Source organism: Sceloporus undulatus, chromosome 3 (genome assembly GCF_019175285.1).
Source record: "Sceloporus undulatus isolate JIND9_A2432 ecotype Alabama chromosome 3, SceUnd_v1.1, whole genome shotgun sequence".
Taxonomy (NCBI): domain Eukaryota; kingdom Metazoa; phylum Chordata; class Lepidosauria; order Squamata; family Phrynosomatidae; genus Sceloporus; species Sceloporus undulatus.
The window spans coordinates 210,428,718-210,450,792 of NC_056524.1; the positions used below are offsets into that span (position 1 = coordinate 210,428,718).

A 22,075-nucleotide genomic window follows, 5' to 3' on the forward strand; every position below is an offset into this window, starting at 1 on the left:
CTTGAGAGGTCTACTGTCCCTCTAACTTGCCAGCATATATTCTTGATCTTTACTAGGGGAGGAGCTATGCTGTAATTTCTCCAGGTAAATCCAGGTTTAGTTAATATATGATGATAGCTGCTAGACATTATTGATGGCATGGGTTACTGAGATACCTGTTTTAGACATTCACACTTTTCTACAGATATTTCCACTTGCTGTGCTGAAGAGAGCTATTTCTTAAGAGCTTCTCCCATCTCTTTTTACTTAACTAGTTTCATTTTTCTCCTATATAGATACCTAAACAGTGATTAGAAATTGAAGTCTAATGGTATGAAATACATCATATAAAATCCTTTGAATTTTAAAAGTACTTCTTTTCTTATGTGTTCCAAATTTTCTTTTGAAACTCAGGTTTCCTATATTAACCAAATGGACCATCTCTTGAAGGAGAAAGAAGAATTCAGTAGGTATGCTAGCCTGTGTATTTTTCCTGTCCTTATTGCAGTCTGTAGTGATTACTCATAAGCATAATGGAAAGGATTCACCCATATCTTGACATCACACTGTATTTGTCATTTCATATAACAGAACAGTGATTGATCCCCTGTTCAGGTTGGCCTTGCAGTTCTAGCCCTTGGACTATTTATCACTTACCTTGTCCTTTTATCCTTAAGTTTCCTTCCTAGGGCCTGAGGGTGAGAAGTGTACTAGACAAGTGGATGTGTTGGCTGTTGGGTTTAGGTTGGTAAACATGGGCAGTTTTCAGTGTTAATTATTAAATTAAAATATCAAGACAGAAGCCGATAAAGAAAAAATAGTAAAGATTCATTGTGTAACAAATAGACATCTACTTTTATGTTGGTTTCACATACAGTATATAGCAGTGATGGCGAACCTATGGCACACGTGCCAGAAGTAGCACTCAGAGCCCTCTCTGTGTGCACATGTGCCATTGCCCCAGCACAGAGTTTGCCAGAGTTTGTCACTAGAAAGCCAGAGGGACATGGCACTTTGCAATAAATAAGTGGGTTTTGGGTTGCAGTTTGGGCACTCGGTTCACCATCACTGGTATATAGTAATGTCTCTGTTTCATTTTCAGAATAACTCTCGTAACAGCCTAAACTTAAAATAACATTCTGAGCTTCTCTCCACATTCTCAGTTCCCAAAACCTTGTTTGAACCTTATCAATTTATCTCTTTCTGACTGGTCCCATTTCCAGGCTTACAGAGTAATTTTGATGCTGGCTCTGTCTTTACTACCAACCCCCACCCCAAAAAACTGGAGTGGCATCTGGAATAGTTCAGCTATACTGCCAAATAGGTTTAGTGATAGTGGAAGATATAGAGGTAGCTTGAAAAGAAGTAATATTTGGTTAATTGCATTTTATTCCAGAAGTTTGGAAGATTGCATGGCTGAATCACCACCACCAGAAACATAGGCTATTGTATTGTAAGAGTTCATCCTTAGAATGCATATGCTGTTACTGATTCTTTTTGAAATAATCTTGTAAAAGAAAACAGAATATAGCGTTAGCATAATACCATATAGTGATCTACTCTAGATGCTGCCTCAGGCTCTGGTAACAGAAATATCCAACTAGATTGTTTGTAAGGAGGGAATACTGTATGTGTAAAATTTAGAAACCACTGTAAAGTACTTTGTTATGACACAAGCCAACTGCCTTTTGAAGCAACTTTATATCCATTGCAGGATAAATGAACTAGAGCAACAAGGAATTAAATGGGAAACTGAAATAGAATTTCTTCTTGAAGAACAATCTAATGATGGTGAATTAACTGCTGAACACAGGTGTGTTCTAATGTTTTTTGTCTCTTTACTTTCTCATGTGGTTCTGTTTAAGGAAATGCTATTTCTGCAGTTGACTGTGGTGACCCTTCCATTTTGCTAGCTTTCTAATGGTATCTTTGATCAAGCTGTTTCCATGAAGGAAGTACAATGAAAAGGAACAGGGTGCGGCACAAACCAAATGATAGAAGCCAGTGTACCATTTCTATGGATGACGAATCATCCCAGTCACCACAATCTCTTGTGCTTCATTGCCTTCCATCCAGTCTTCATTTTCCCTCACAGTGATGCTTAATCTTTGAAATACAGGAGATGTTAGGTGCTGGAATGCATTAAGAGAATATGATGGTAGTCTATAGCCTTGGGTTGCCAAAATGTGTATAGCTCCTCATCTGATTCCGATCAGAAACCTGGACAGATCTCCCCAGCCTGGCAACTTCCAGATGAATTGAACCACAACTGCCACCATCCCCAGATAGCATAAATGACGAAGACCCCATATCATCCACTGCTGTACTTAGGTTCTGTAATTTCAGGCCTGTGGCCTCCCTGGTTGAATCCAGCCATCTGGTATGTGGTCTTCCTCTCTTTCTACTACACTCTATTTTTCCTAGCATTGTTGTCTTTTCTATTGAGTCATGCCTTCTGATGGTGTGGCCAAAGTATAACAGTCTCAATTTGATCATCTTGGCTTCCAGGGAGAGATCAGGCTTGATCTGTTCAAAGACCCATTTGTTTGTCTTTTTGGCTGTCCACAGTACCCTCAGCACTCTTCTCCAGCACATCTCAAATGAGTTGATTTTCTTCCTGTCCTCTTTCTTCACTGTCCAGGTCTCACATCTGTACAGTGGCTTGGACAATTCTAATTTTCGTATTGTTGTATATCTTTACACTTTAGGATCTTATCCATTTCTCTCAGAGCTGCCCTCCCTAGTTCTAGTCTTCTTCTGATTTCTTGACTGCGGTATCCGTTTTGGTTAATGTTTGATCCAGAGTACAAGAATTAGTTGACTATTTTGTTTGCCTCATTATTTAGGTTGAATTTATGTAGATACTCTGTGGTCATGATTTTAGTTTTCTTTGTTTTCAGCAGTAAGCCTGCCTTTGCGCTTTATTCTTTGATCTTCCTTAGTAATTGCTCCATGTCTGTGATGCTTTTTTACTACCAGTTTGGTGTCATCCACATATCTTAGATTATTGATTTTTCTTCCTCTTATCCTCACTCTTCCTCCTTTTAAATCTTAACCTGATCTTCATATGATATTTTCTGCATACAAGTTGAACAAGTAGGGTTATAGAATACAGCTTTGCCTGACCCCTTTGCCAAATGAGAACCATTCTGTTTCTCCATATTCTGTTCTAATAGGTAGCCTCTTGTTCTAAGTAAAGATTTCTCACCAGGACTATCAAATGTATTGGTACTCCAGTGTCTTTAAGATTGTTTTTATCTTATGAGCTGTCTTGGGTCCCTTTCTGAGTGAAAGATGGCATAAGAATGAAATAAATAAACAATTTAAGAGCATTCCATAGCTTTTCATGATTTACACGGTCAGAGGCTTTGCTATATAGTCTAGAAAGCTCATGCTGATTTTCTTCTGGAATTCCTTTGTGCGCTCCATTAACCTTTGTACGTTTACAGTGTGGTCCCCAGTACCTTTCGTGAAACTCACGACCACGTCTGGGATTTCTCTCTCCATATATGTTTAGAATCTATGTTGCAGAATTTTGTGCATAACTTTGCTTTCATGGGAAATTAATGCTATTGTCTTCTAATTGCTGCAGTTTTTGTGTCTCCTTTTTGTGTGGATGGAGTTGAATATTGATTATTTCCAGTCTGTTGTCCACTGTTTTGCTTTCCATATTTGCTGGCATATTTTAGTTAGCACTAGAATTGATTCTGTCCTTGTAGATTGTAGAAGTTCAATTGGAATTTTGTCTGTTCTTGATTATTCTTCCCAGTTTCTCTTAGTTCAGCTTCTTCCTCGCTTTCTAGTTTTTGGGGTTCTTCTTTGTGGTCTCTGCGAATCACACAAATAGGTTATTTTGCTCCTGCACAGCAATTTCAGATCCTACTGGAATCGCTAGGGAAGACTTTTTGGCGGTAGCCCCGCCCACCTCCTATGTAGGCTCCATGTTTTCCCGTCCTTTCTCAGTTCCTTTTGTCCGCCGCGTGAGCAACACAAACCTTGCTTGGAATTCGCTCCTTCCTTTCGGTTTCACTTTGACTACGTTTTTGGCTGAAGACTTCTCTTTTGGATTGTGATTTGGTTCTTTTTGGACTCTGATTAACAGTAACATATGGCTTGTTTGAACCATCCCTCTGTCTTATCCTTCGACTTGAGATGTCCACAATGTCCTCACACTCTTTCAAAAAGTGTACTGAGTGTACAGGCAAGATTCCCAGCCAGGAAGGCCACTCTTTGTCTGGGCGAGAGTCATAACATTTCGGCTTGCCCTCATTGTAAGGCCTTTACACCACAGACCACGAAAAACAGGGAGAAGTGCCTTCATTCTCTGCTCTACACGCAGATTCTGAAGCCTCTCTCTGCCTCCAGGGTCCCTGCTAAAACGCCCCAGAGCGAAGGCAAACCCTCAATGGATGTTCCTGGGTCTCCAGCCCCAGAGAAGTGCAAAAACTCTAAAAAAGATGCATCTGGCCAGCTGCCATCTCCTAAATACAAAAAGTCCTCTGACTCTGCCAAATCTGAAAAAAAGAGGTATAAATCTCTGAAAAACAAGGACAGAGATTCTTCCCATCATAAGGATAAGAAATCTTGCCCCCATCTGCTCTCTGAGATGCTACCTCGCTGCCATCTGTGCCCACTATCAGTTTACTGGCCGTCCCTCCCTCTTTACTGATCCATTGATGAAGAAGTTTCTCAAGGGCTTGACCAAATTACGGCCACCGTCTATGGCTCCTGCTCGTCCTGGCAGCCTTGTCGGCTTCACCCTTTGAACCTCTTGCCTCTTGTAACTTAAGGCTCTTGACCTGGAAGACAGTCTTCTTAGCCGCATTGACTTCTGCACATCAAGCCAGTGAAATCTGTGCCCTCCGTACCAATTCTCCCTACCTCAAGTTCTTCAAGGACAAGGTATATGGTGGTGTTGTTTTTTTTACCAAAGATTGTTTTGGCCTTTCATCTTAATCAGGACATTGTCCTTCCAGCACTGGCCCCAAACCTGACCATGGACACCGAGCATCGACTCCATTCCCTCAATGTCAGAATCGCTATGGCCTTCTATCTGGAAAAAACTTCACCTTCCAGATGCTCTCCCAAGCTTTTTGTCTGCTATTCCACCCCAAAACTTGGACTCCCTGTCTCACCACAGTGTTTCTGCAAATGGGTGGCCTCCACCATTCATCTCTGTTATGACCTCCTTGGAAAGACACCTCCTGCTTGAATCTGAGCCCATTCTACCAGGGCAGTAGCAACTTCCTTTTTCCCCCCGGCATTCCCTTGGAGGACTTTACAAGGCTGCTGTCTGGTCACAACCTCTCACCTTTATCAAGCACTACAGGCTTGATACCAGACACTGACTTGAGGCAGCCTTTGGCAGAGCTGTTCTTCTTTCTGGCATGCACTATGTTTAGTAAATATTGTCTAATAATGGCATTTACAGTGTTTTCCTGTTATATTTATGTTATTTCCAGGACACTCCCTCCTAGAGACACACAGCTTGCTAGTCTAACCCATTTGTGTGATTCACAGAGACCTCAAAGAAGAAGGACAGGCTTCTTACCTGTAACTGTAATTCTTTGAGTGGTCATCTGCGAATCCACACAAATCCCACGCATCCTCCCCTCTGTTGTGTCCTGCTATCTTTTTCTTGTCTGGTATTTACGGTGGACCTTTGAACTGAGAAAGGGCAGGAAGACATGGAGCCTATATAGGAGGTGGGTGGGCCACCACCAAAAAGTATTCCCTAGCGATGCCAGTAGGATCCGAAATTGCTGTACATGCGCAGAATAACCCATTTGTGTGGATTCTCAGATGACCACTCGAAGAACTACAGTTACAGGTAAGAAACCTGTCCTTCACCATCGTATGGTTCTTTATTCCATTTGCCATTCATTTTTTCATCTCCTTTATATAGTTCTTCTGTGTATTGCATCCATTGTCCTTTTATGTCTTGTTGATCTTGAAGTATGTTCTTCTGGTCATAGAGCATCCTGGTCCTTGGTTTGAACTTTCCTTTGAGTTACCAGATCTTGTGGAAAAGGTCTCTTGTTCTTCATTTTTTGTTGTTGTCTTCTATTTCTCTGCTCTGATTATTATAATATTTTTTTTTATCCTTGTGCACTAGTCATTAGATAGTTGGATTCATATTTTTTGTTTTTGTTTCTGTTACACTTTTCTTTTGCTTCTCTTCTTTCCTTTACTGCTTGAAGTGTTTCATCTGTTATCCATTATTTCTTCTCTTTCTTTTTGGCCACTAATAGTGTATTTCTGTGTTCTTCCTTAAACTGATATTACTCCATCTGCTTTATATTGTTTACCTTTTGTTTGTGTTTTTATGGTCTATGAATGCATAATAAAGTTTGGACTGGAGGCATAGTGGTTTGAGATTCTGGGAGTTATAATGCAACACAGCTGGCGGTTACCTGTTTGGGGAAGGCTGCTCTAGGATAAAGATTTCTCAAATAATTGTAAGGGTCAAATATTTACAGATGCAATTTTGTTTTACAGAGAATTTTTAGAGAAATATTCAGTAATTGATGGTATTCCTGACCAGCATCCAGGAGAAAATATTTTTCAGATTGTATATGCTGGGAAAATCTTCCATCAATATAACCTTGATTTGCGGAACTTTGGATTTCATCCCCAAAATCCTATTGAAAAATATATTTTGGGGTAAGTTTCCATTAGTACTAGTTTCTCTGTTCTTAAAATATGATAGCAGCAGAAATATATTCAATAGGATATAGCCTGATACACTACTGGGTATTTAGTAGCATTGCAAAGACTTCATTTAGTGTGTGCTTGGCTTACACTGTGGTAATCTTCTGTTAGACATTTTGTGTTTATGTACGTGTGTGTCTGTAGACATAAATATATTAGTATTTGAGCTTCATGTTACCCATTGTGAGAAGTTCACTATTCATTTATAGATAAACATCTGTGATACTTTCTGACAAGCTTCATCTACGAAGTGTCTGAGATTTCTGATTGTATGGTAGGACAAAGATTAGCAAAGTAGAGCAGATGGGCTGCTTGTAGTTCCCCCAGCCCTTTTTTGACGCTGTCCAGTGCCCTTCAGAATTTTTATATTTAAAAAAAAAATGATACTGTAGCTCAGGGGTAGGCAACCTGCGGCCCGCGGGCCAGATGCGGCCCAGCAAGGCCTTAGGACCGGCCACAGCCCGGTCCTGCCACCGATTGCCGCCGGAGCCTTTGGCCTCTCGCGTGAAGGCGTGGGGCCTTTGGCCTATCAGGAGGAGGCGGACAAGGGGGGGCAAGCAGTGGGCAAGGGGGGGCAATTGTCTATAGAAGCCTCAGAAACATGCATTTATATTAACATTTTTTTAAAAATCAGCAGTTTTTTTCCACGTGTCCTCCATTTAAAAAAAGTGTCCTCCATTTGAAAACTTTGTCCCGGTTTATTTATTTATTTAATTAAAAAAACATTTAATTATTTATTTTTTGGCTTTGGCCCCCCAGTTGTCTGAGGGACAGCAACCTGGCCCCCGGCTCAAAAAGTTTGCCTACCCCTGCTGTAGCTTGTCACCAAGCCTGGTGTCAAACCACCAAAAGCATTGTAGTCAGTGGGAAAAGGAACTAAATACACTATAGTCAATGTCATAGTTAATTTGTGACAGAACTGCCCACTCCTCATAGTTCAGTCAGCAAAACTTTATTTCAGTAGCTGGAGAAATTAACAGTAAAACCTCTGCATACAGAACTACCATCATCCACAAACAAGCATGGAATAAGCAGTGCTTCACCCTATACTTTCATGGGCTTTATGTTGATCTGTTTACATGCTAAAGCATTACACCCAGCCTTATTTGTCCGCCCTCCTTCATACACTTTAACTTCTGTCTCTTATTTTCTTTACCCAGGAGAATATCCTGGGAAACTTCTGCCCCAGACATCTTTGCATTCTTCAGACAGGCAGTTATATTTTTTTGAACCAACAGTATAACATTATAACTTCCATCAATTCCAATTATACTATTTAACACTATTATAAAATTTAAAACATACAAACTTTTATAACACTACAGTAATATAACAGCAAAGCAGATCCCATGGCAGACTGCCAGAATCTGAAAACTTGTCTCCCTTTAATTCAATAAGAATAGTCTGTATCATAGCCAGTATCATAGTGATCATACTGATGTCAATATAAATACATTTACTGCGGACTCTTTGTATTGGTGAGCTGGCAATCTGCTGATTTGACCACCTTCTAATCGTCACACCTCATATTATTCAATAGTGGCATGTGCACACTGACATGTCTGCACACATGTTGCCACTATTGAATAATATGAGAGGCGACTATCTACTGTTTTTGCCATCTGCCAGGGGTCTGGGGGGCAGATGGGAAGGGTTTTTCTGTATATATAAATATAAATTTAATCATTCTGCGTGAGAGGGGGATTTATTTTGTTTATATTTAGTGGTAGGGTTTTAAAATTAATAATGATCAATTGTTAGTTTCAGCAAACTTTTAATCTGTTATATATATATGTAACCACTTGTAGTTTGACTTTAAAAAAATTCTGCCCTTCTTAAAAAAATGTAGCCTTTGAGCATTCAATTGACTTGAAAAAGTGACTCCTGGCTCCATGGCAGTTGTTCACTTCTTCTGTAAGGCAATTTCACAATAGAGTTTGGTGTGTGGTAGCCAACTGTCCCACTGTTCTTGCAGAAATGTTTCCCATGAACCTTACAGATGAAGGTATAGAAACGACCAGCTATATTTTGTAGTTTTGCTTCATCTTTCTGGTTTGATAGTTGATACCTTTCCAGGCTTGAAATCTTTGTGCTAGTAATGTGGTGGACAGAGGGAATTTGAGAACAACCAAAAGGTTGATTCTTTCCTACTCTTTCTACAGATCAGAGATTACACAGCAGCTTTTTGTAGTCACTGAAGGGTTACTGGTATCTGCTTATCATACTTTTCCTTGCCCTGCTGCAATTCTAAAGTGGATGTTTCAGGTAAGATGTAGCTCATTAAATGTTCCACTGGACCAGCAGCATTGTTAATGCTCAAGCCTTTCAAGATTAATTTTCTAGACTGCTTTTTCTCCTTTTTCTAGACTGCCTTTATACCTCTTGACTACGTTTCCCCCCCCCCCCCAGTTTGTCCCAGGATTTACATATGATCTTTAGAGTAATTTAAGAACTAGAACTGAGGAACCCTGGTGGCACAGTGGTTAAATACCTGTACTGCTTCTGTCAGCACTCACTCACAAACCATAAGGTTGCGAGTTCAATCCCAGCCAGGGAGCTCAAGCTCAACTCAGGCTTGCAACCTTCCGAGGTCGCTAAAATGAGTACCCAGATTGTTGGAGACAATTAGCTTACACTTTGTAAACCTCTTAGGGAGTGCTTAAGTGCACTGATAAGCAGTATAGAAATGTACTTGAGATTGCTATTGCTTGCTATAGAACTGGATGGGCATTGGTCGCAGTTATTTGAATTTGCCAAAATTCCATTTTATTTTCACCATAACTGGACTGTTTCAGATCCCTAGTATATCAGGAGGCATTAGTTCTATATTCCAGTAATTTGTTGGAACTGTCACTGAATATTTAGCAAATACTCTTAAGTTTTCATATATGTGGTGGGTTGTTTTTTTATAGATGATGTCAGTTCATCCAGATTGCTCGGTTTCAAGAAAAGTTTTACATACATTGATGACACTAACAATTCAAAATTGTGAGTATTCTATAAGACAAATGCACTGGGAACAGAGTCTAATTGTTATCCCCTTACACCTCTCATGGGCTGCATAGACAGAGGGTTTTTTTTGCAAACCAAAGGGATTTTTTTTTTTTGCAAACCACTTTTGCTTTTAGCTGATTTTGTTACTCATTTAGGAGGGGTGTGGGAAGCAAAACTGCCATGGGTCCAAAATACACTGCAGAAATAATCCGGTTTGAGACCACTTTAACTGCCTTGGCTCACTGCTAAGGAATCATGGGAATTATAGTTTATTGTGGCACTAGAGCTTTCTGGCAGAGAAGGCTAAATGTCTCACAAAACTACAACACCCAGAATTCTCTAGCATTGAGCCAGGGCAGTTAAAATGGTCTCAAATTGGATTGTTTCTGCAGTATGTTTTGGAACATGGCTAATGATTTTGCATGCCTTTGGAAGTATTGCCTCCCTGTGAAAAAATTCACTCTAAAACCTATTTAGAAATCGAGGGGGTACAGGGCCTTAGGAGCCACAAAAATTTTAGTAGGGCCACATGTGTCCCATGGGTTGCACTTTCTGTATCCTGCTGTAAATTAAGATAACCCAATATGTGAAAATTCAAGTTAAAACATTACGACTCTTCTCACGTACCATAAATTTTAATCAGAATTAATATTAAATTTTACAGTCTAAGGTAATTCTCCAACCATTGTACAAAAGCAGGTCTTGACTTAAAAGATTTATTATTAAAATATGTGGTACAATGGCTTATCTGTGGTGTTGAAGATGTACAAGGAAACTGGTAACTAGGCAGATGTGAAGTGAGTATTAAAACAAATACTGATAAGGTTGTTCATGCATACAAATTACATAAATATTTCTGTATTTTTAATGGTGATATACATAAATCTTTTCTGTTAACTCCCTCAGATTAATCATATTGACTGCTGGTTTGCTTCCGGAAAATTCTTTAGTTTATATGGAATCAGTATGCAAAAGTAGTGTGGAAGAAATGGTAACAGCATACTGTATGTTCATTTTTAAATGTTACTAATTCTGTTATGTTCAGAAATCATTTCCGATAACACTTTCAAAGCATTGCAAACTCTGTGTGCTCATTCTCCATTCTGAGGGTTTGAGGAGTGCTGTCAAGTTTTCTCTGTCTGCAGCTTCCACTGGCAGTGATGAACCTAGACTGTGGATTCCATCACTATTTGACATAGCAGTTGTGCTGATGAACTTGGGTGTTCCATTCAGTGTGCTATTTCCACTACAGAATTTTCAACCTAGCTTTACTGAAGATGATATTAGGTAAGTATGTAACATAAGTTGTTTTTTAAACATTGTGTTCCCAGATTTATGATAGGGAATGATGGAAGTCTTTGTTTTTGTGACTATCCTATATACAGAATAGTGTGTGTGTGATTTTTTTCTCTTATCCCAAGAAAGTTTGCATTGAGGAAAAGATCTGGTTGCACACTTATTTTTGTGTTTTAACAGAACATGCCTATCTGTTTAACAAAGAGACAGATTTTCTCACTTGAGCACTCTAAAAAAGCATTCATGTGGCAGTTTAGTGCAGGTACACAGCTAGTATCTGTGGTTATAACTCTTCACTTTCTGCACTTAGTTTGGGGTTGTGGCCAGAATAGCCATGAACCCCTGCTTAAAACTGATACAGATTTTGTTAGCTTGCAACAAGGCATGCTTAGGAATGAATTTCCTGTTGCATTTTATAATCCTTTAAATACTCACAGAGTATAATTTCTTATTTCCCAGAGGCTTCAGGGTATAGAACCTGGTGTAGCTTTATGCTTCATAATTTCCTGCAAATGATCTTGGTAGAGCCATCTTGAACAGACGTTTGTTCTTGCTGTGCTATAGTAAAATAAATAGGAAAATATCTCCTTTTCCTTAGGTCTGAAATTCCTGAACCAGCGAGGCAACAGCCAAGTGGAAATATTTTTGGAGACTCTTTTCCTTTCTTTTTTCTAATAGAAACCAATCTTTGCAATATTGCTAAGGTGAGACTTCTTCCTCTCTTCTTATTTTGAAAAAATATTTCTGAGCAATAGAATTTTCTGATGCAGTAACGTAAGATGTAGAGCCAAGCTTTGTGTAATAAAAGTAATACAGGTTCAGTATCCCTTATCTGAAATGCTTGGGACCAGAAATGTGTCGGATTTCAGATTTTTTCAAATTTTGGAATATTTGCAGATACACAATGAGATGTCTTTCAGATGGGACCCAAGTCTAAACATGAAAGTCATTTATTTCATATATACTTTATGCTCGTAGCCTGAAGGTAATTTTATGCAATATTTTTCTGCATGAAACAGTGTTTGTGTAAACTGAACCATCAGAAAGCAAAGATGTCACTATCTCAGCCAAGTGTGAAAAACGTATTGGATTTTTGAGCATTTCCAGATAAGGGACACTGAACCTATACTTATTAACTAGCAGTAACTGGCAGGATTGTTCCTTTTAAGTTTTCAAATGTGGAATGTTCAACCTGTGATTATTAATAGCATATCAGTAATTTAAAATTAGGCAGCACAGTTTGAGCAAAGATAAACACGGTTTATGCTTCAAAATTCTCAGTGTAAAGCATAAACCATGTTCATCTTTGCTCCTGTTTTTTGACGGGAAATAAGCAGTGATAATTTCAAAGTGAGGGTAAAATTATTGTCTGCAATTTTAATATGTACCTGATGCCAGAATTAATATTGCTAAAATCTTCTGATGCTGTTGCCACTTTTCCTTTTCTTCCTAGTTTCTGCGACTATGTATAAGCATATGTGGGGAAGGTTACACACAAAAAGAAATATTTATGTTACTATTGCTGCTGTTTAAACTGAGTTTGGAAAAGGAACTGAAACGATTTCCACTAGTAGACCTGCAGTGCCTTATTATAAAACTGCTGGAAAACATAGGGAAGTGGGATACAAAGGTAATTTTATTGGCAATTATTTAGAATAACCTATTATTATTATTATTATTATTATTATTATTATTATTATTATTATTAACCTTTATTTATAAAGTGCTGTAAATTTACACAGTGCTGTACATACAATCTTTTAGTCAGATGGTTCCCTGCCCTCAGGCTTACAATCTAAAAAGACACGACACAGAAGGAGAAGAGAGTGGTGGTGGGGAATAGGATCAGGTCCAGCAGATCTTCTCCACCTCCAAGGCCTGGACCAAGGCAGATGGACTGGAGGAAGGGTTTGGCTTCTTGATGGATGGTTAGAAGGAGGCTTCCTGGGTCAGAGGGGGCTCGCCTCTGGGAATGCTTCTCTAAACAATATAGTCTTTAACTCAGTTTTGAAACTGGGTAGAGAAGTGATGAGGTGTGCATGTGGGGGAAGAAGGTTCCAGGAGTAAGGGGCAGCAAGCAAGAAGGGACGAATTCGGGAGGGGGCAGTGGTAGTCCTATACTGTGACAGGAGACCTTGACTACCAGAGCAGAGGGTGCGAGTAGGAATGTAAGGAGAAAGAAGGTCAGATAAATAAGGAGTAAGATCCTATCTAAATTGAATCTTAATATTACAAGAAGCACTATACTCTAGCAAAACATTACATTTTCTCCAATAGTTCACTTGGCTGGGTTTCAAAGAATCAATGCTTCAACAAAGCACCTTTAAAAATGAGCACTTTAAACTCAAGCCATCTGCTAATAATAACTTATCTGTGTTAGTTGCCAAAGAAAATCTTATGAAATTCATGAGATTGCCATAAATCAACAGGCACCTTGAAAGCATATTCACACACAGGTGCTTTGATTGGAAAACTTTTTTGTGTGCTGAATTGGAAAGATTAAACTATGGTATAGCTGCAGTGGCAACTGTGATATGATTACCATTTTTGTTGCCATATTAAGCATGTCTGTGATAAGAGTACAATTCTTTCCCTGTACAGTAATAAATTGGATTTTAGCTAACAATAAAGACTCCTATGACTTGTTTTTGATGTGTGCAAACATACTTAAACTGTTTTAGCAATTGCTCTCAAACTTTACTAACCAGTGGTTCATTGTTTTCTGCAAAGATGTCTGAGTTATGCCTGGCAATAAATTCCCTGTCTAGTCACCATCATGATCTTTTGTGGTTGGTTCAGTTTGTCCCCGACTGGACAGCACGTGGAAGGTAAGCTATTACTGCAGTACAGCTCATTATGCAAATCACCTCAGAAGAAATGCAGAAAGCACATCATCCTTATTTAAACTTTATTTTTCCAGACAAGTAAGGAGACATCTTAGCTTGGTGATAATCTCAAAGCTTCTTGAAAACCATGTTGACATACCCAGTAGTCATGATCAGCAGGTGCAGTATAAAACTCCTTTATTTTAATATAGTCTGTTAATGTAGCACTTGTTTTTCGTCACTGGTTTTTTAAAACTAGTTTAGCTTTTCAGTATTTTGAATTTCTGAGACAAAAGGGAGAGTTGTTAGCATAATGTCCCCAGGTCCTCATTTCCAGTGATTCACAAGTTCCAAGGGTTGTTCATGCTTTCCATTTTTGCCTTCCCCTTCCTCATTTTTCTCTGTTTGCTTTTACTGTCTTCAAGTCCTTCATCTCCACAACATGCAGCTTCTAAACTACTGCAGTGTTGTCTGGGGTTAATTTATAAAATAATCTCTGAACAGCATGCACCCACCTTCTTTGGATTTCCCTTAATCAAAACAATTTGACTCTATATGCTATTACAATTTATTCTATCCATTTTCAGGTCCATTATAACCACCAATAAATGACCTGAAATAAATATATATATATCACATACACATGTAACACATGTGTAACGTGTAATTTCAAGTTTAATCTAGAACCTGAAATGTCTCAGGATCTTGATGAGCCCACATACCAGACAGATGTTTCAGATGCTACATCAGCAATGATAGGTTTTTATTTTCAGAATGGTTAAAATAGCTACATTTTAATTTCGCCAGAAGTCAATAAGTAATTTCTAATCTATTTTTTCCTTTGGATTTAAATAGATGTCACTTCTATGCAAGGAGCTAGTCATGATGAAACCTTCAAATTTGATAAAGAAACACTTGGAAATTTCAGATGATGGCAGTGAACTTAGTAAAGAGTCTTTTATTTCTGAATTGGAACCCAAGGTAATGTCAGATACAGTTATTGAAAAAGCAAGCTTGGGGTGGGGATGAGGTGTTTCTTAGTTGTCTACTTGCACAAGAGATGCTTTTATATCAGAGGATTCTGAGGTGACATAATTATGAATTTGATAAGCCACGGTAACATGAACAAGCATTTTTTATTATATTTATGCTGTTTTATGGCATCCCTTTGGATGAAGAAGTCCACCTATACATTTTACTATCATATGTTAAATGTTACTGGATTATTCTGAAGTATTCCTTCCTTCTAATTAAAACCTAATTAAAAACATGCTCAAGATTTGGGGAAGGCACACAATCCATATTTAGAGCCAGAATTTAAATCGTCTTAGATCATTTCAGACAATGCTTTTGTCACTTTTTACTTTTCTCAAGTGTCTTTACATGCTGAAATAGTTGCGTAGTTGAATATTGCTTCTGGCTACACCATGGTCTATAACTGCTACATAATTGCTTACCGTAAGGCTGGTACCTCTGCATCTCTCAGAGACCTGTAGTGGTGGTTTGTCCATGCACTTTAAGAAAAAAATTAACTGAGTCTAGAATTCAAAAGCATAGCTGTGTTAGTCAAATATTTCAGTACACAAAGAGATCTTGTAGCACCTTTGAAACTAACTGAGAGAAAGCAGTAACATAAGCTTTCATAAACCTAGGGCCTCAACAGACTGGCATAAAGAGCCGGCGTGGGGGTGTAGTGACCGCACACCAGCCGCCAACTCCTCCTCCAGATCAGCCACCTGACCAGATGATGGGTGATGTCATGCTCCATCTTCAGTGCAGTGTTTATACGTGCTGTGCCAAAGAAGCGGCAAAAAACTGCCACTGCTTTTTGCAGCTTTCCCATCAGAGAAGGGGGCCGAGCATCCTAACTATGGGTGGCTCCACCCACTTTGGTTCCTGATAGGCAGAGAAGAAAGACAAAAGAACAAGGTCCTCACAAACTAAAGCAGGGGTAGGCAACCTGCGGCCCGCGCGCCAGATGCGGCCCGGCGAGGCCTTGGGACCGGCCCCAGCCCGTTCCTGCCGCCGATTGCCACCGGGGCCTTTGGGGGCAATTGTCTATAGAAGCCTCAGAAACATGCATTTATATTAACATTTTTTAAAAAATCAGCAAATTTTTTCGCGTGTCCTCCATTTTTTTTTTAAAAAGTGTCTTCCATTTGAAAATGTTGTCCTACATTTGTCCTGGTTTATTTATATATTTAATTTTTTCAAAAAAATTATTTAATTATTTGTTTTTTGGCTTCGGCCCCGCAGTTGTCTGAGGGACAGCAACCTGGCCCCCGGCTCAATAAGGTTGCCTACCCCTGAACTAAAGGTCGCTCTGGTAGATGCCCCTGTATCAGCCTTGGTGTCCTCCGCAGTGTTAGTTGAAGGCAAAGACAAAAAGAAGACCTTACCTTCAGCAAAAAAGAGGGACGATAAGAGGCAGTTCAGAAACCGTTCCTCCTTTCACTCCTTCCAACCTTTCCCTTCCTCCAGTTCCAATTCTAACTCCTTTCGAGCCAGAGAGTCCAGGTCTAACAAATCTCGTTGGGAAGACTCCAAATTCTCCAAAGCCGGTCCTCCTTCCCCGCCAAGGACGGTGGAGGACACAAATCTGGCCAGAAAAACCAATAACAATGACAGGGCCCCTCCAGTAGGAGGCAAGCTTCAGGGATTCAGCCAAGTGTAGGAAAAGTCCACCACAGACAGGTGGGTCCTGGACACAGTTCGACGAGGCTACAAGATAGAATTCCATCAACTTCTTCGCGACATGTTCATACCATCCCCCAAGTCAAGCGAACCTGCAAAACCGCCTCCTGCTGGAAACCATCGAACGTCTACTGTCTATCTGGACCATCGAACCCGTTTCCACAGATCAGAGAGGAAAAGGATGCTATGCCACTTTTTTCTTGGTGCCCAAGAAGAACGGAACTTGAAGAGCCATCCTCAACCTGAGGGCTGTCAACTGTTTTATCCCCAAAAAGAAGTTCAGAATGGCGACCCTCAAGTCCATTTTAGACAGCCTCCAGCCTGGAGACTTTCTCTCGTTGTTGGATCTACATGATGCTTATCTTCACATTCTTATCCATCTGTCCTCACGGCATTTTCTCCAATTCAAATATGGCAAGCTCCATTTTCAATACAGGCCACTTCCCTTTGGCCTGGCATCGGGCCCCAGGATCTTCACCAAGATCATGGTAGCTCTAATTGCCCAGCTAAGGTCACTATGTCTCCACGTCTACCCTTATCTGGACGACCTGCTGATCCGGGCCCCCTCCAGATAACAGTCAATTCAGGACACCCTCACAACCCTCAAATCGTTAGAGGCCCATGGTTTTCTGATCAACTTACAAAAGAGCACCCTGATCCCGACTCAAAGGATTCTCCATCTGGGAGCCCTGATAGACATTCCAGCGGGCACAGTATGCCTCCCACCGGACTGGATCAGATTCATTCGACAGGCCATTTGCAAGGTCTTAGCCTCACCACGTCCCATCCTTCCCACCCTGTATTTGTCGCCTACTGGCGCGGGTGCACTCGCTGTCTTTTCCCTTTCAGTTGTTGCTGTTTTGGCTAGTCATCGACAGGGTTCTTGGGCGGCTCTGCCCATGGGGGCGGGGCCAGACCCCTGTACTTTTGTCTTTCTTCTCTGCCTATCAGGAAACAAAGTGGGCGGAGCTCACACCGCGGCCCCAACCCAGTGCTTCCAGGGGTGGGACCCTGGTGGTGCAGTGGTTAAATGCCTATACTGCATCCATTCACTCAAAACCATAAGGTTGCGAATTCAATACTAGCCAGGGTTCAAGCTTGACTCAGACTTGCATCTTCCAAGGTTGCTAAAATGAGTACCCAGATTGTTGGGGGCAATTAGCTTACAGTTGTAAACCGCTTAGACACTGCTAGTTTGGTATGAAGCAGTATATAAATAAAGCTGTTTGTTTTGGCACAGAGCCACCTCTTAGCAGCGATCTGTTCAGCCCCTTAGTCTATTTCCTCCATCTATCTGAGGAAGTAGTCTAAATCTACAAAGTTTATGCTACAATTTCTTTCTTTTAGTCTCAAAGATGCTACAAGATCCCTTTGCATACTGACTCTGAAGCGACCTTGTTGCCATGATTGTAGTCAGGAGTGGCAAGTGTGGGCCACATGGAGCCCCATCAAATGCTTTCCCCCCTCTAAATTTTTCGTGCAAAAAATTACTCCAGAAATCTTAAAATATCATCTGGATCTACACTTAAAACAACTGCCAAAGCTGGCAAGAAAGTGTGGTGGTGACACAGCCACCACCGATTTTGGCTGAAAATCAGGATGTACAGCCAAATCAACAGGGTGAAAATCAACCTTCACTTGGAGCGTATCGTAGTGAGGTGTCTAGTGCTATTTCTAACCTAGTTTTGGGTGATTAGGTTCATTTAATGCAAACTGATGTGATATGGACAGTGTATTCATAGTGGTCCATACTCTTGTAGACACTATCATGCAAGTTGGCATCTATACCTGCAGATGCACCCTGTAAAGGGAATAGGGTGAATTGTCCTATTTGATAAAGAATAAATGTTGGACTACTTGGAACATGGGGTTTAAAACCTCTCTCTCATCTTGGTTTAGTACCATTTTTAGATAACTCTTGAGTCCAGTGTTATTTCAGTAGCATACTTAGGTAAACAAACATCTAGGTTCTTGAGTTTCATTGAGATTCTGCAATATGGACCCTCCCCACAAAACGATAGTAGCACCCAAACTATTAACTGTACTAAATACATGTGACTGCCCTTGAAACGTGTTCAGAAGCAGCAGCTAAGTGCAAAATGCAACAGGCACACTGGTGGCAGGTGTGCATTTTAAAGACCATATAATACTAGTTTTCCAAGAACTGCACTGGTTTCCAATTTGCTGCCAAGTGCAATTCAGGGTGCTGGTGTTGACCTACAAAGACTTAGAGTCAAGATCTGAAAGACTGCTTCCTCCCATATGAGCCTGGCAAACATTTGAGTCTTTGAGTAGGCCCTGTTATGTGTGCCAACACCTTGTGACATTAGGGTAGTGGATATGTGTAACAGCTTTCTCTGTAGCAGTGTGTTGATTGTGGAGCTCTCTACCCAAGAACGTGAGGCTGTCCCCATCTCTTTTTTTTATTAGTATTTTTTTTTTTGCAACAATAAAGATTCAATATAAAATGATAATACAAATGAATATGAACAGTAACGTTTAGTTTTAAAAAACACTATAGTATTTAGATATTTAATATTGTTGTCTACTTATTTGTAATTAATAATCCCCCTTCCCAAAAATTGCGGCAAATTAACAATTTGGTATAAACTAAAGCAGATTAATAACTTATTATTCTTCTTGAACTATATTATATTATTGATCCATTTTCTTTATGAAATATTAACACAAGTGTAAGTCCGTGCTATTTCAATTAACCCATATAACATAAAACCCTATCTTATCATATTTTTAGATCTTAACACATTTTCATCAACCATCCTTGTGTATACCACATATTATTGTTTAATAGTAAACCATTTTTTTCTGGTTATTAATTTTGTATTAGCCGGCAGTCTAGTAATGAACAGTGAAGTGACCCATTTGTTTTACAAAAATTAAAAAACAATTTCCAATCTTTATCCCATCCTTCTGTCAAATTTTCATTTAAGATCATTGTCATTCTGCTCGTTTCAATAGTTTCTTAACATTTTAAGAGCCATAAATGTTGGTATTTCTTGCTCCTTCCATTTTTTAGCAAAAACTATTGTTGCTGCAGTAGTCGAATATAAAATAAATTTCAGATGTTTCTTCTTGGATTTCCCCTCAATGATATTTAGCAAAAAACATTCTGGGGGCATTTTAATTGAACATTGGAGAATCTTTTGTAGGGAGTGGTGGACTGTTTTCCAGAATTTAACTGCAGCTGGACAAGTCTACCATAAATGAAACGGTGTTCTTTCACCTCCTTTTAAGATTCTGGTGGGTAACCAAACAGTGCTGTTCTGTATGGCATTCAATGTTTATAATTGCTGTTTTGACTGTTTTGAAACTGGATTCTAGGATTGTTTTTAAAAAGTATATTAATGTGTTTAAAAATATTTTTTATCTCAGTATTGTTTTAATTTTATTTTCTCATTGCCTTGTGCACTCTTGTGGACTGGGAGGCAATATAGAAACACTTTAAATAAATAATAAAATATTTTCTGTTTATTTTCTAGGCATATTATATGCTATATGTTCTTCTTCATTTAGTCAGGGAAGCTAGCAGTTCTGAGAGCACAAACCTCATCCAGAAAGTAAGTAACTGTCTCAAATTACTTGACAACATGTAAAGTATTTTTTCATGAGGATGTCTGTACTATGAAATGTGCTTCTTTATAACATGGAGGTGGACATTCAGTTTTGGATGAAGATCATATCAAGAATAGGTTAGCAGCTTGTGAATACTTCTGCATGAAAGTGGAAAACTGTTTTTGCCTCCATGATGGGCTACACTGTCTGACTTTTTTCAGCTGCAAATTAGTCCTGGAAGTAACCAGAAATGTTCTGTTTTTTTAGGTTAGTGTTTAGGAGTTTGTGGGGATTGTATAGATTCAGAAAGCCATTCCAGACAGCATTATTTGATGTTATTTTTCACCAAAGCCTCAAGAAACATTTGATAAGTGAAGGTTTTAAGGAATGTGGGAGTGGACTAGGGGACTATACGCAGCTCATGGTCCATGCCATAGTTTGCACCTTTGTTCTAGATACAGCTTTCCCCTTGAAAGCTAGTCATGATGTAAAATCCTTTCAAACATTTTTGATTCATTTGCTGTGCTTCTCTTTTAAAATAAAGATCTAGCTTGAGATAACCATGCTTTGGTAATATCTAGACTTGATGTGCTACAATCCTAAGGACTGGAGTGCAGCTTTGGTGCAACTTCTGGCCTCTTAGGACACATGCATAATTGAAACAGCATACCTCCAAAGTGACCCGAAGCAGCTTTATTTTGGTCTGTCTGTACAGACCCATTGATTGCTTAATCCTAAGGAGCCCCAGTGGCACAGTGGTTAAATGCCTGTACTGCAGCCACTCACTCATAAGTGAGCCTTGCATCCTTCCGAGGTCGCTTGTTGGGGGCAATTAGCTTACAGTTGTAAACTGCTTAGAGACTGCTTAGTTCAATATGAAGCAGTATATAAATAAAGCTGCTATTGCTAATCCCTGCCTATAAGACCCTATTTTATGCTTTAAATTAACAGGAACTTTTGAGGGCTAGGATCCTAATTTTTAGCTCCAAGAAAAGAAGGCAGTTCAGTTTACATAAGGGGAGAGTTGTACTAATGGATGGATTCCTTCTATAAGCAGGTCTTCTGTTCACAGAAATAAAAATTAAGATCCAGGACAGAATATTTAAATAATTTTGTGCTGCTTTGTTAGTCTCTTGTTCTATTGCTCCTTTACATTTTTTGGATGTTTACTGATTTAATTTTCTGTTCATGGGTCATACTAAACATTTTTTTAATGGAAAAGCAGGGTGTAATGCTTCAGTGTGTTATTTGATAATAAAGATTACCTGTACTACAGAATTCTAGCCCCAGATATAGGGGTTATTGTATAAATTAGATGTGTCTAGTATTTATACTTTTGGTCTGGGGGAAAGTAATTTAGAAATAATGGAGTTAATGTTTGTTTTTGCTTCAATTTAGAAATGGCTGTTGAAACTCTGTAGTACCTTGGAAAAACATATAAAATGTAATATTAGAGAAGATGCCAGGCTATTGTATAAAACTAAGGTGAGTTATCTCTTGAGTTATTTCTCCTCCTCTTTCCCAGACTATGTGAATAGGAAGGAAGTCTTGGGATGACTCACGTACACATACACAAATATGAGTAAACCTGAAAAATGAAGGGCTTTATTTTCATTCTAGCAATTTATCATAGTTATACAGTGGACCCTCGTTATACCGCGTATAAAAAAACCTGCGTATGCTCAAGTCCTCATTTAAATTTACCTTCACTTGATGTCAGCGAGGCTGAGAAGCACTCTCATGGCAGGGGGGAGGCTTTGGGGAAGGGCTCTAGCACCAGTGAAACATTCTCTTTTCGTCCTCAGCAGTTTGGCTTGGGAGAGGAAGTTGGTGCTGCTCCCAGGAAACAGGAAGAAGGGAGGCTTGGGGCTTGGAGCTTTCCTCTCCTGAGTCCCACAGCTTATTGAAATCCCCCACTTCCCTTTCCCATAGGAATCAATCCAAAAACGAATTTAAAAGAAGCAGAGGAGAGCCCTATGGGTCTGCATCTGGGGGGGGGGGGG

At 39.5% G+C, this 22,075-nt stretch overlaps 1 protein-coding gene across 2 annotated transcripts in view; it reads left to right on the forward strand.

Annotated features, from left to right (window-relative positions):
- The window catches only part of SLF2 (SMC5-SMC6 complex localization factor 2), a 34,322-nt gene extending 12,626 nt beyond the window's left edge, over positions 1 to 21,696 (forward strand). Inside the window, exons 6-18 of one of the 2 annotated variants that reach the window (XM_042457623.1) lie at positions 394 to 449; positions 1,694 to 1,792; positions 6,478 to 6,642; positions 8,853 to 8,955; positions 9,603 to 9,678; positions 10,830 to 10,971; positions 11,579 to 11,684; positions 12,434 to 12,610; positions 13,711 to 13,808; positions 13,901 to 13,985; positions 14,661 to 14,786; positions 20,000 to 20,077; positions 21,471 to 21,696. In XM_042457623.1, the coding sequence (XP_042313557.1) occupies positions 394 to 449; positions 1,694 to 1,792; positions 6,478 to 6,642; positions 8,853 to 8,955; positions 9,603 to 9,678; positions 10,830 to 10,971; positions 11,579 to 11,684; positions 12,434 to 12,610; positions 13,711 to 13,808; positions 13,901 to 13,985; positions 14,661 to 14,786; positions 20,000 to 20,077; positions 21,471 to 21,629 (1,470 nt within the window). In that variant the 3' untranslated portion in view covers positions 21,630 to 21,696. The remainder of the gene's footprint in view (positions 1 to 393; positions 450 to 1,693; positions 1,793 to 6,477; positions 6,643 to 8,852; positions 8,956 to 9,602; positions 9,679 to 10,829; positions 10,972 to 11,578; positions 11,685 to 12,433; positions 12,611 to 13,710; positions 13,809 to 13,900; positions 13,986 to 14,660; positions 14,787 to 19,999; positions 20,078 to 21,470) is intronic. The other variant, XM_042457624.1, reaches the window with a different exon arrangement.
- Positions 21,697 to 22,075: the final 379 nt, after the last annotated feature.